Source organism: Triticum urartu, chromosome 3A, assembly GCF_056163025.1.
Source record: "Triticum urartu cultivar PI428250 chromosome 3A, HENAU_Tu73, whole genome shotgun sequence".
NCBI classification, from domain to species: domain Eukaryota; kingdom Viridiplantae; phylum Streptophyta; class Magnoliopsida; order Poales; family Poaceae; genus Triticum; species Triticum urartu.
The window spans coordinates 616,075,777-616,089,930 of record NC_141875.1 but is presented as its reverse complement, the minus strand read 5'-3'; the positions used below and the strand labels follow the sequence as shown (position 1 = coordinate 616,089,930).

At 42.7% G+C, this 14,154-nt stretch overlaps 1 protein-coding gene and 3 non-coding genes across 4 annotated transcripts; 1 reads left to right on the top strand and 3 right to left on the bottom strand.

The window, feature by feature from the left end:
* Window positions 1-5,551: 5,551 nt before the first annotated feature.
* Window positions 5,552-5,624, bottom strand: TRNAK-CUU (transfer RNA lysine (anticodon CUU)). The gene has a single exon. It is a non-coding gene; the product is annotated as a tRNA-Lys (tRNA).
* A 265-nt stretch (window positions 5,625-5,889) lies between these two features.
* LOC125530222 (transcription initiation factor TFIID subunit 9) lies at window positions 5,890-8,657 on the bottom strand. The gene is made up of 2 exons (XM_087513597.1): window positions 8,341-8,657; window positions 5,890-6,468 (listed from the first exon to the last, which is right to left on the bottom strand). Exons 1-2 carry the CDS (start codon window positions 8,539-8,541, stop codon window positions 6,121-6,123), a joined length of 549 nt encoding a protein of 182 aa, XP_087369723.1. The 5' UTR covers window positions 8,542-8,657; the 3' UTR covers window positions 5,890-6,120.
* A 65-nt stretch (window positions 8,658-8,722) lies between these two features.
* On the top strand, window positions 8,723-8,804 carry TRNAS-GCU (transfer RNA serine (anticodon GCU)). Its single transcript has one exon. It is a non-coding gene; the product is annotated as a tRNA-Ser (tRNA).
* Window positions 8,805-14,020: 5,216 nt separating this feature from the next.
* Window positions 14,021-14,093, bottom strand: TRNAK-CUU (transfer RNA lysine (anticodon CUU)). Its single transcript has one exon. It is a non-coding gene; the product is annotated as a tRNA-Lys (tRNA).
* Between the last annotated feature and the right edge of the window lie 61 nt (window positions 14,094-14,154).

Below are 14,154 nucleotides of genomic sequence, written 5' to 3'. Positions count from 1 at the left end.
TGCGATCTATGATGTCTCTTACTGATTTACCACTATCGTTTTGGGGTTATGCATTAGAGACAGCTGCATTCACATTAAAAAGGGGTACCGTCTAAATCCGTTGAGACGACACCGTATGAACTGTGGTTTAGCAAGAAACCTAAGCTGTCGTTCTTAAAGTTTGGGGTTGTGATGCTTATGTGAAAAAGTTTCATCTTGATAAGCTCAAACCCAAGTCAGAGAAGTGCGTCTTCATAGGATACCCAAAATTAACTATTGGGTATACCTTCTATCACAGATCCGAAGGCAAGATATTTGTTGCTGAGAATGGATCCTTTCTAGAGAAGAAGTTTCTCTCGAAAGAAGTGAGTGGGAGGAATGTAGAACTTGATAAGGAAATTGTACCTTCTCCCGAATTGGAAAGTAGTTCATCACAGAAATCAGTTCTAGTGATCTCTACACCAATTAGTGAGGAAGCTAATGATGATGATCATGAAACTTCAGATCAAGTTACTACCGAACCTCTTAGGACAACCAGAGTATGGTCCGCACCGGAGTGGTACGGAAGTCCTTTCTGGAAGTCATGTTACTAGACCATGACGAACCTACGAACTATGATGAAGCAATGATGAGCCCAGATTCCGTGAAATGGCTTAAGGCCATGAAATCTGAGATGAGATCCATGTATGAGAACAAAGTATGGACTTTGATTGACTTGCCCGATGATCGATGAGTCATTAAGAATAAATGGATCTTCAAGAGGAATACGGACGCTGATAGTAGTGTTACTATCTACAAAGCTCGAATTGTCGCAAAATGTTTTTGACAAGTTCAAGGTGTTGACTACGATGAGATTTTCTCACTCGTGTCGATGCTTAAAAGTCTATCCGAATCATGTTAGTAGTTGTCGCATTTTATGAAATCTGGCAAGTGGATGTCAAAACTGTATTCCTTAATGGATTTCTTAAAGAAGAGTTGTATATGATGCAACCAGAAGGTTTTGTCGATCCTAAAGGTGCTAACAAAGTGAGCAAACTCCAACGATCCATCTATGGAGTGGTGCAAGCATCTCGGAGTTGGAATATATGCTTTGATAAAGTGATCAAAGCATATGGTTTTATACAGACTTGCGGTGAAGCCTGTATTTACAACAAAGTGAGTGGGAGCACTACAGCATTTCTGATAAGTATATGTGAATGACATATTGTTAATCATAAATAATGTAGAATTTTCTGGAAAGCATAAAGGAGTGTTTGAAAAGAGTTTTTCAAAGAAAGGCCTCGATGAAGCTGCTTACATATTGAGCATCAAGATCTATAGAGATAGATCAAGACGCTTGATAAGTTTTTTCAATGAGTACATACCTTGACAAGATTTTGAAGTAGTTCAAAATGGAACGGTCAAATAAAGAGTTCTTACCTGTGTTACAAGGTGTGAAATTGAGTAAGACTCAATGCCCGACCACGGAAAAAGATAGAAAAAGAATGAAAGTCGTTCCCTATGCCTCGGCCATAGTTTCTATAAAGTATGCCATGATGTGTACCAGATCTATTGTATACCCTACACTTAGTTTAGCAAGGGAGTACAATAGTGATCTAGGAGTAGATCACTGGACAGCTGTCAAAATTATCCTTAGTGGAATAAAGGATATGTTTCTCGATTATGGAGGTGACAAGAGGTTCGTCGTAAAGGGTTACGTTGATGCAAATTTTGACACTGATCCAGATGACTCTAAGTCTCAATATGGATACATTTTGAAAGTGGGAGCAATTCGCTAGAGTAGCTCCGTGCAGAGCATTGTTGACATAGAAATTTGCAAAAATGCATACGGATCTGAATGTGGCAGACCCGTCGATTAAACTTCTCTCACAAGAAAAACATGATCACACATTAGTACTCTTTGGGTGTTAATCACATAGCGTTGTGAACTAGATTATTGACTCTAGTAAACCCTTTGGGTGTTGGTCACATGACAATGTGAACTATGGGTGTTAATCACATGGTGATGTGAACTATTGATGTTAAATCACATGGCGATGTGATCTAGATTATTGACTCTAGTGCAAGTGGGAGACTGAAGGAAATATGCCCTAGAGGCAATAATAAAGTTATTATTTATTTCCTTATATCATGATAAATGTTTATTATTCATGCTAGAATTGTATTAACCGGAAACATAATACATGTGTGAATACATAGACAAACATAGTGTCACTAGTATGCCTCTACATGATTAGCTCGTTAATCAAAGATGGTTAAGTTTCCTAACCATAGACATGAGTTGTCATTTGATTAACGGGATCACATTATTAGGGGAATGATGTGATTGACTTGACCCATTTCGTTAGCTTAGCACTTGATCGTTTAGTATGTTACTATTACTTTCTTCATGACTTATACATGTTCCTATGACTATGAGATTATGCAACTCCCGTTTACCGGAGGAACACTTTGTGTGCTACCAAACGTCACAACGTAACTGGGTGATTATAAAGGTGCTCTACAGGTGTCTCCGACGGTACTTGTTGAGTTGGCGTATTTCGAGATTAGGATTTGTCACTCCGATCGTCGGATAGGTATCTCTGGGCCCTCTCGGTAATGCACATCACTATAAGCCTTGCAAGCAATGTAACTAATGAGTTAGTTGCGGGATGATGCATTACAGAACGATTAAAGAGACTTGCTGGTAACGAGATTGAACTAGGTATTGAGATACCGACGATCGAATCTCGGGCAAGTAACATACGATGACAAAGGGAACAACGTATGTTGTTATGCGGTTCGACCGATAAAGATCTTCATAGAATATGTAGGAGCCAATATGGGCATCCAGGTTCCGCTATTGGTTATTTACCAGAGAAGTGTCTCGGTCATGTCTACATAGTTCTCGAACCCGTAGGGTCCGCACGCTCAAACGTTCGTTGATGATATAGTATTTATGAGTTATGTATGTTGGTAACCAAATGTTGTTTGGAGTCTCGGATGAGATCACGAACATGACGAGGAGCTCCGGAATGGTCCGGAGGTAAAGATTCATATATTGGATGATATGGTTAGGCCAAGGGGTCAGTCTCACGGGGCTATAAGTCGGTGCAAAAGGAGTTCTGCGGAGGCCAGGGGGCCAAATGCCGGAGACCCTGGCGTCTGGCCCTGGGCCAGACACCGAGGCCCATGGCGTCTGGGCCAAACGCCAAGGATTGTGGCGTTTGGTCCTGGAGTCCGAGTGGGACTCTTGCCTTTCGGGCAAAACCGACTTTGAGGAGGCTTTTGCTCCAAGTTTTGACCCCAGGGCTCAACACATAAATAGAGGGGCAGGGCTAGCACCAAAAACAGATCAAGAAACACCAAGCCGTGTGTCGGCAACCCCGTCCCCTCTAGTTTATCCTTCTTCATAGTTTTTGTAGTGCTTAGGCGAAGCCCTGCGGAGATTGTTCTTCACCAACACCGTCACCACGCCGCCGTGCTGCCGGAACTCATCTACTACTTCGCCCCTCTTGCTGGATCGAGAAGACGAGGACGTCATCGAGCTGAACGTGTGCTGAAGGCGGAGGTGCCGTATGTTCGGTACTTGATCGGAACGGGTCGTGAAGGTGTACGACTACATAAACTGCGTTGATAAACGCTTCCTCTTACAGTCTATGAGGGTACGTAGACAACACTCTCCCCTCTCGTTGCTACGCATCACCATGATCCTGTTTGTGTGTGCGTAGGAATTTTTTTGAAATTACTACGTTACCCAACACCTGGTCCTCTCCCAAAATATTGAGCGGGAAAGGAGCCAACAACGGCCAATTTGAAAGGGGACAGTTAGTACAAGTTATCCTGACAAAAGCAGTCTTCACCTGCCAAAGGCTCTGGTGGTGACGCCGCCTTGGGCTCCATGGTGACCTCTGTCTTGCCGTCCTGCTGGTCTTGGCCTCGTTGCACCGATATGGAAACCTTTGCTTGACGCCTCGGTACTCTTCGTCTGCGCTTGCCTCCTTAGCACCAAAGAGGAAATAAGAACACTGTGCGCGCTGGCGCCCGCCTGGTCTCGATCGTCATGGCTCACGTCATTGGAACCTCGCGAGGTTTGCCTTGCCTTGATCTCTCCGCCCCTCGCGAGCCAGCCTGGTGAGGCCGCTCCCGAGGAGGTCTTGTGTCGTCCGCCTCGCGAGGCTTGGCCCCTCGCGAGGGTCTTGAATGCTTATTGGTGAAGATGGGCCATACGGGCCCGCTCGCAGAGCCACGCCGTGGGCCGCAGGCAGGCAAGTCTGGGGACCCCCGTTCCCAGAACACCGGCAGCTAGAAACACCATCGAAACGGAGACTAAGCGGGAAGAACCTTATTCCATTTTCAGAGAGCCACCACCGCCTCGCCTCTCTGAACAGGACACAAAACCTAACAAAACTAAAAAACATGAAGAAACGGAACCCTCCCGGCGGCAAGGACCGGGATCCACCACGCCTTCATGGCCCTAAGACTGCAGGAGACGAGGTAGACCGACGGCGGCACCGGCGGGAGGCACGAAAAACCGTAGCCAAAGGTTCCTCTTTCTTCCACGGAAGAAAGAAAACTATCTACTCTAAATTTAGCTTCATAATAAATACGTTTCCACTTTCCAGTGTTTCGTTACCTAGGTGCCGGTACTTACCTAGGTGCTGGTACTCAATCTCTTCGTAAATAAATATAAGAGCATTTGGATCACTATTTCTTATCAATATTATTTTCCTTTCTTTTTGCGAGTAATATTTGTTTTCTCTGTGGCTTATTTTTATATACTCCAAATTTGACTTCATAATAGTACATTTCACTTTCCAGTGTTTTGTTACCTAGGTGTTGGTACTTACTTCATAATGATCACTTTTTTAATGAATGATACGCACACTCGTGCATATTCGAGAAAAAAACTTCATAATGATCAAAAGGTCACTTTGGAACACAGATGATAGGAGCACTTTCTTTTGAATAGTTTGAATCTCTGAGGCTTTGATATCTTTTTTTTTCTGTGAGTTTTTTTTCTATGGCTTATTTCTCTCTACTCCAAAATTGGCATCCTAATAATGTGCTTCCATATGTTTCGTTACCTAGGTGTTACTTACTTCATGATGACCATTTAAAAGGAAAAGCTCATGTTCAAACATGCTATGCACATATCATGCCGACGTACAATAGTGGACCTTCTATGGATCACAGCATATGGAAGTTTCCACTTGATGACCCGGTTAAATTTAATGCTCATACTTCCTTTTTCGATGGTATTGGAGGGACGGGCATGATTTTAAGGGATGCTTCTGGTGCCATCATTTTTTGTTTGTGCACACACCTATTCTCATGCAATGATGTGTTTGAATCTGAAATTTTGGCAATCAAAGAAAGAGTTAATGCTGGCCTTGCAATGGAGTAACCTTACTATTGATGTGGAGTCAGACTGTTGGAAGAGGTCAATATATGGTGAGAAGCAGAGATGTCAAGTACGCTTTGCTGATAAAAAAAGAGATCAAAGAGAGCTTGTCCCGTAGTTCTTGTGGCTGATTCATCATTCATGCATTGCACATGGAAATCGATTCCTGGGGAGTGGGAAAAAAATGGTCGCCCACCGTGGGGCTCGAACCCACGACCACAAGGTTAAGAGCCTTGCGCTCTACCAACTGAGCTAGACGGGCTGTCTTGTTTTTGTTTTGATTTCTAAGTAACTCTTCCATGCTCCACGCACAGAAGGTATCAGTCCATCCTACTCCCCAGTCAAAAAAGCAAACACCGATAAAGAAACAAAAATGATGCAGGCACTACAGATTTATCTTCAACTCTACTGTACACTTGGTACTCCCTTTATCTAGGTTTATAGGATGTGCACGTATTGTTAGGTCCTCATTTTAACCAACAAAAAATGTGCCACATGCCACAAAAGCATAATAGGAACACAGTCGCAATAGAAACACCGACTTAGCATTCAGAAACAACGACGGGACAGCTCAAGATCTATAAAATCAACAAGTTGACAATAATGCACAGAAATTAATAAACCAGAGGTGCACGGCTACTACTTACACTACTTGCAAGGCTGCTCCCTTTCCTCAACAATCAGCATTTTTTCATGGTGAAATAGGAGGGCGCTAGCCAGAAAGGGCGGTTCCAGCAAGCTACACAGGCATCAGTTAGTTAGCCCATGTTCAACTGATCAATTGTCACTAGAGGGCGCTTTGCAGCCGCGGCAGCCACCGCGTTCAGTTGGAAAGAAACCCTCTGGCTCTGGCTCTGGCTCTGATGTTGCTCGCTGCCCCTCTGATCCTGCGAATAGTTTGGACTAGGATTGGCAGGGATTGCGTCGGCTCCCTCATTGTCATCTTCTGCCTCTTCAGTCTGAGCTGGTGGCTTCAGTGCGGGTAGGAGCTGGTAGTTTTCACTCAACAAAGTGTCCTGCTCAGGTGGCAGAGGAATCGAGCCAGGTGGAGCGATAGACTTGGGCAGCGGGATCTTGTTCCGGCTGCGTGCCAACTCGAGTAGAACCTGTGTAACATCAGAAAAATGACTTGTCATCCACCTATGCATACAGAGTACTTTGTGTCAGCTTGAATTTCCAGGGGTCTGATAAAACATAAAACAAGCACTTGACTTCAAAGCATAACCACAAGAGTTGTTCATAGCCTTTTTCTACGCAAGATCTTGTTTAGTATAGCACTTACCAGCTAACCCGCAAGTGAGTACACTTGTGAGTGACTCCTCAATCTCTAATATCTTTGTACTACCTAATATGATCCATCAACATTTTAGGTATATCTTCAGATTTCAGCAAAGTACACATTAAGAATCATAACCTGTTTGTATATTCTTGTTATGAAGTCTAGCCATGCATTTCCAAAAATTGTTTTTCTACTACGAAATGTTATGTGGGGGATTCCGAGGAAGCCCACAGGCCACAGCAGCCACACCTGAGTTGGAATCCGCTAAGAGTCTATTAAGGAAAGGATATTTTGTTCCCTAAGTTAAGAGTCATTTCAATAGAACCTGCAGCAGTCTTGTTCTGCAGCAATTTGAGTTTGTACCCGCCCAGGACACTAGTCTTGAGTCGCCTATATAAAGGTCCCCTAGCTGCAGCGACTGATGCAAGTTATCAACAAAGAAGTCTTCCGTAATCACTATTTCCCCACTACCCTGTTACCTTTCTGATCTGTGCTGGCTACGGTACCTTGTTAACCATCTAGCACTTTCTGGCCACAGGAATACCCTTCGGTCTAGAGGCTCTAACAGATGCTCTCCCTTGTATGTGATTATTTCATTTGACCCATCCCATGAGAGTGTTCCAATCTAACGATAATACACATAATATATCTAGAGTAAAGCCAACTAATAAGGAAACCGAGTATTTTTGTTGTTTCTAATTTCAACAGTAAGACAGCTGCTGCAGCACCAGCAGCATATCTGCACTAACAGAAGGGGGTATTTATTTCTTGATTGGTTCTCTTCTCAAAGGTTACATTGTGTATATGGAACTACTAGCGGCACATGATTCCTACGATTTTGAACCCTTCAGCGGATAAGCATTCAACTTTCCAAACGAGCCATGGGCTCAGCTTAACATTCATAACAACACATGGACTAAATTGAACGTCAATCTTCTGCCACTGGACTCTCCTTCCATCCTCTGCTACTAGCAGCACCCAGGGATTTACCTGTCGACACTCCCTGATTACCCACCAAATTGGCAAAAGTTCGGTTGGTTCCAACTTCCTAAAGGATAAAGGAGTCATCTTGGTCCATTCTTGGTAGGGTGCTAGAGTACTAGTACTATTTGCAAAGCTGAGAATTTGGGGATGAATCTGGGTTCCGATCCCACATTCCCTCCTATGTTTTCCTTATAATTTCAGTGTAACACTGACTGATATGTTGGTCCCTCAGACGGCTACAAGTGTAGACAAAATAACATTTCGTTGGCTGAAGGATTCAAAACCGAATCTCTTCGTTGAGGACGGTGGCTTCTAGCCGAATCTCTTACTGAATAATGCGTTCTATTAATAAATCCAACCTTATTTGAAATTTAAAAATTTCCAATAAATGTCTCTCAGCCAAGAACCAGCAATTAACTGAAATCTCAACAGCGCACAACATTTCTTGAATGGAGATTGTTTCTTCGGTGACACATCTGCACATCCTCTATTGTGCTTACTATTTCCCCAATTGGAGACCACAACGTTACTCCCTCTGAATCTGATAGGTTCATAGGAAATTGTTTCGTCATCCACCAGCTGAAGATGGTAGCAGCAGAGCTGTTGCATGTCGTCCACCAGGTCGTAGGATGAAGCTACGAAACCTAGTAATTTGTCCGAATCTAACGAGGATATATAGTGCTAGGGTATTTGGTGAGATTGGTGGTACTCGTACCTCGCGGGGCGGCGGCTGGGAGAAGGAGAAGTTGACCTTGGCCTGGATGGCGAGGCGGACATCGTCGGCGTCGAGCTGGGGCTTGGCGGCGTGGTCGGCGTAGACCTGCGCGTCGCCGAGCACGTCCCCGACGTAGCGGTAGGCCAAGTCCAGGAACTGGTGCACGACGCGCGGCTCGTACTCGCCCTCGCCGAGCCCCATCGACCGGAGGAGCTCCCGCACCACGCGCGCGTCGCGAGGCTCGTCCGGGCCGGAGGCTCCTCCCGCCGCCGCTGTCCATGCTCTGATTGCTGTGTCCTGGCTGGTGGAGGGTTTCCGGGAACGAATCGGGTTGGATATCAAATTGATTTATAAAATGTAAAGTAGCTCCAAAAATAAAAAAGACGCTTTGGCCGAGTGGTTAAGGCGTGTGCCTGCTAAGTACATGGGGTTTCCCCGCGAGAGTTCGAATCTCTCAGGCGTCGATATATTTTTTTCCTACCAATATTGTTTTCTTTCTTTTAGCCAGTATTTTTTTTCCCTGTGGCTTATTTTTATTTACTCCAAAAAAATTGCGAGAAAACCTTTCAATCTATTCATCAACTGTCAAGTTGATACAAAGAACATCATAAGTAAAAAATTACAGAGTACATGTTAGTAGACCACCTAACATGAGTACAAAAGTACCATCATGAGTACAAAGAACATCATGAGTGAAAAATTGCATACATGTTAGTAGACCACCTAGCGACGACTGCAAGCACCGGAGCGAGCCGAAGGCGCGCCGTCATCTTTGCCCCTCCCTCATTAGAGTCTGGCAAACCTTGTTATAGTAGACAGTCAGGAAGTCGTCGTGTTAATGCCTCATAGGACCAGCGCATCAGAATAGCAACCGCCTCCGATGAAGAGAAGCGTAGATCTTAAGGATCCAACCTGTAGACACACAAGCACAAGCGAACAAAGACAAGATCCACGTTAATCCACCGAAGACAACCGCCGACCAAATCCCAAGAGATCCGCCAGAGACAAACCTCCACACGGCCTCCGACAGTGCTAGAAACACCATCGGGACGGGGACTAGGCGGGGAGAAACTTATTCCATCTTCAGAGAGCCGCCGCCGCCGCCGCCTCGCCTCTCTGAGCAGGACACAAACCCTAACAAAACTCAAAAAAGCATGAAGAAACGGATCCCTCCCACCGGCAAAGGCCGGGATCCATCACGCCTCCATGGCCCTAAGACCACAGGAGACGAGGTAGATCGACGGCGGGATCGAAGGGAGGCACGAGAAACCATAGTCAAAGGGTCATCTTTCTTCCACGAGAAGAAAGAAAACTATCTACTCCAAATTTAGCTTCATAATAAATACGTTTCCACTTTCCAGTGTTTTGTTACCTAGGTGCTGCTGGATATAAGAGCATTTAGATCACTATCATAATGATCAAAATGTCACTTTTCCTATCAATATTTCTCGCCTTTTTGAGTAGGACATAAACCCTAACAAAATTCAAAGAAGCATGAAGAAACGAAGCCCTCCGGCCGGCAAAGGCCGTGATCCACCAGGCCTTCATGACCCTAAAACCACATGAGACGAGATAGACCGACGGTGGCACCGGAGGGAGGCACAAGAAACCCTAGTCAAAGGGTCCTCTTTCTTCCATGGGAGGAAAAAGAAAATTATCCACTCCAAATTTAGCTTCATAATAAATATGTTTCCACTTTCCAGTGATTCGTTACCTAGGTGATGGATATGAGAGCACTTAGATCACTATCATAATGATCAAAAAGTCATTTTTTTCTACGAATATTTTTCCCTTAGTTTTTGCGAGTAATATTTGTTTTCTCTATGGATTATTTCTATCTACTCCAAATTTAGCTTCATAATAATACTTTTCCACTTTCCAGTGTTTCGTTACCTAGGTGTTGGTACTTACTTCATAATGATCAAAGGGTCACTTTGGAACACAGATGATACGAGCACTTCTTGACCATGCGGCAACACAATTTATTCATCTTGCAGGGGGTTGTTCTGATGCCGTGATGCATTGGAAGCAGAACTTTGCGCATGTATGGAGGGTCTCTCACTTGCTATCCAACGTACTGATCTGCCAATTCATATTGAGATGGATTCCCTGCTGGCAGTGAAGTTGGTCAGGAGTGAAGCCATGAATAGGTCATTTTTTGCTTCTTTGATTGGAGAAATCAAGCATCTAAGGTCTCTTCATATGACGTCAATATCACATGTTCCTCATGATCAGAATCGGGTCAGCGATTGCTTAGCAAATTTTGCAAGAGTCAAGGCAGAACAGTAGTCTGGTTGGGATCTGGTATCCCCGAAGTAGTTGACTTATGTAAGAATGACCAAAGATAAACGTCGACCGGATCCCACGAGATCCATTGGAGACAAACCTCCACATATCTTCCCACGATGCTTGAAACATCACCAGGATAGGGCTAGACGGGTAGGATCTTATTCCATCTTCAAGAAGCCGCCATCGTCTCATCTTCTTGAGCATGGCAAAAACCTTAATAAAACTCAAAAAAGCATCTAAAAACGAAACCCTCCCGCCAGCAAGGGCTTGGATCCACTGCGCCTACATGGTTCAAGGACCATAGAAGACAAAGCGGACCGGCGGTGGCGCCGGCGAGAGGCAAGGAATCCTTGGATGAGAGTTCGCACGAGGGCAGGAGCGAAGGGGCACGGGGAATCGGAAAGGAAAACCCATGCAATGATGTGTTTGAATCTAAAAAATTTGCAATCAGAGAAGGATTAGTGCTGGCCTTGCAATGGAGTAACCTTCCTATTGATGTGGAGTCGAACTGTTTGGAAGAGGTCAATACATGGTGAGAAGCAGAGATGTCAACAGATCGAAGTACGCTTTTTTTGTGTGAACGAGATCGAAGTACTCCCTCCGTTTTTTTAGTCTGCATATAATATAAGGTTTGGTCAAAGTCAAGCTTTATAAAGTTTGACCAATTTTATATTAAAAAATATCAACATTCACAATATGAAATCAATATTATGAGATGCACCATGAAATGTATTATCGTACTATATAGTTTTAGTATTGTAGATGTTCATATTTTTTAATATAAATTTGGTCAAGCTTTATGTAATTTGATTTTGATCAAATTTTATATGCGGAGTAAAAAGAAACGGAGGGAGTACGCTTTGTTGATAAAAAAAGAGATCAAGGAGAGCTTCCCGTACTTCTTGTGTATTACTTGTACTTGGAATTTTTCTAGTCACGGTTTGACAAATTTTGGTAGGTCCTAAGTTCGAACTGTTGTGTGGCCTGTGTCAGGTCTGGAACGTGATTTGTATTCCCTGATTGAGTAATGCAAAGAACTATTTCGAAAAAAGAAACTATTGGAACACAGCCTGAGCAAAGGCAAGTGCCTGCGTACAAATTACAAGCTGATTCATCATTGAGAGAATTTCTTATTTGGCCCGTTCTTAAAACTTGCTTTCTTATTTGACCCAAAATATTTGACACCTAAAGTAAATTTTGTTCCTTATATGACACTTCCGTCCATTTTAGACACTAACCAAGTTAAATGTGAGGCAAAAAGACCATTTTGCCCCTAATGCATTGTGTAACTATCCTAAATGTAGTAAAAAAAGCAATCAGTTCACCCATGTTTTTAGGATGTTCAATGGATGATGCACATCTATATCTATGCTCCCATAGTTGTTTTTCCTTAGGTAATCTGTTCAGCGTCTATGTGAGGAAAATGTAACTTTGATCTATCAAAGTACTGTTGTATGATGTGTAGGTCTTTAATCGCTGCTGCCGCGCACATCTTTAATCGCTGCTGCCGTGCACCTGCAGACCATGCCGGCGCCGTCCACAACTCATAGCACCACGTATGAGCAGCCGCGCCCGTGGCGCCGTGTGTGGACTGGTGGACACCCAAGGCCAAGACCGCTACAGCGCCGTTGGCTAATCGACGGCCGTCGACTCTGTAGTACAAATAATAGATATGCTAGTATAATTTCTACGGATGTTTTATACAGCTTTTAAACGCACAAATCAGTTTACCTAAGAAACAAAATATTGAAGCATACACATACATGTGCAGCATCCTTCCAACGTCGCTAAAATATGGATGAACTGGGTTGCTTTTTTTTACTACATCATGATATTTGCAAAATGCATTAGGGGCAAAATGGTCTTTTCATCTCACACTTAACACAGTTAGTGCCTAAAATGAACGAAAGTGTCAGATAAGGAACAAAATTTACTTTAGATGTCATATAGGGAAGAAAATTTTATTTGGGTCAAATAAGGAAGCAAATTTTAAAAAAGGGTCAAATAAGGAATTCTCTCTTCATCATTCATGCATTGCACAAGGAAATTGATTCCTGGAGAGTAAAATAAAATATTGAAGCATACACATACATGTGCAGCATCCTTCCAACGTCGCTAAAATATGGATGAACTGGGTTGCTTTTTTTTACTACATCATGATATTTGCAAAATGCATTAGGGGCAAAATGGTCTTTTCATCTCACACTTAACACAGTTAGTGCCTAAAATGAACGAAAGTGTCAGATAAGGAACAAAATTTACTTTAGATGTCATATAGGGAAGAAAATTTTATTTGGGTCAAATAAGGAAGCAAATTTTAAAAAAGGGTCAAATAAGGAATTCTCTCTTCATCATTCATGCATTGCACAAGGAAATTGATTCCTGGAGAGTAAAATAAAATATTGAAGCATACACATACATGTGCAGCATCCTTCCAACGTCGCTAAAATATGGATGAACTGGGTTGCTTTTTTTTACTACATCATGATATTTGCAAAATGCATTAGGGGCAAAATGGTCTTTTCATCTCACACTTAACACAGTTAGTGCCTAAAATGAACGAAAGTGTCAGATAAGGAACAAAATTTACTTTAGATGTCATATAGGGAAGAAAATTTTATTTGGGTCAAATAAGGAAGCAAATTTTAAAAAAGGGTCAAATAAGGAATTCTCTCTTCATCATTCATGCATTGCACAAGGAAATTGATTCCTGGAGAGTAAAATAAAATATTGAAGCATACACATACATGTGCAGCATCCTTCCAACGTCGCTAAAATATGGATGAACTGGGTTGCTTTTTTTTACTACATCATGATATTTGCAAAATGCATTAGGGGCAAAATGGTCTTTTCATCTCACACTTAACACAGTTAGTGCCTAAAATGAACGAAAGTGTCAGATAAGGAACAAATTTTACTTTAGATGTCATATAGGGAAGAAAATTTTATTTGGGTCAAATAAGGAAGCAAATTTTAAAAAAGGGTCAAATAAGGAATTCTCTCTTCATCATTCATGCATTGCACAAGGAAATTGATTCCTGGAGAGTAAAATAAAATATTGAAGCATACACATACATGTGCAGCATCCTTCCAACGTCGCTAAAATATGGATGAACTGGGTTGCTTTTTTTTACTACATCATGATATTTGCAAAATGCATTAGGGGCAAAATGGTCTTTTCATCTCACACTTAACACAGTTAGTGCCTAAAATGAACGAAAGTGTCAGATAAGGAACAAATTTTACTTTAGATGTCATATAGGGAAGAAAATTTTATTTGGGTCAAATAAGGAAGCAAATTTTAAAAAAGGGTCAAATAAGGAATTCTCTCTTCATCATTCATGCATTGCACAAGGAAATTGATTCCTGGAGAGTAAAATAAAAAGGTGGTCGCCCACCGTGGGGCTCGAACCCACGACCACAAGGTTAAGAGCCTTGCGCTCTACCAACTGAGCTAGACGGGCTGTTTTGTTTTTGTTTTTATTTGTCAATAGTTCTTCAGGCGACATGCACAGAAGGTAACAC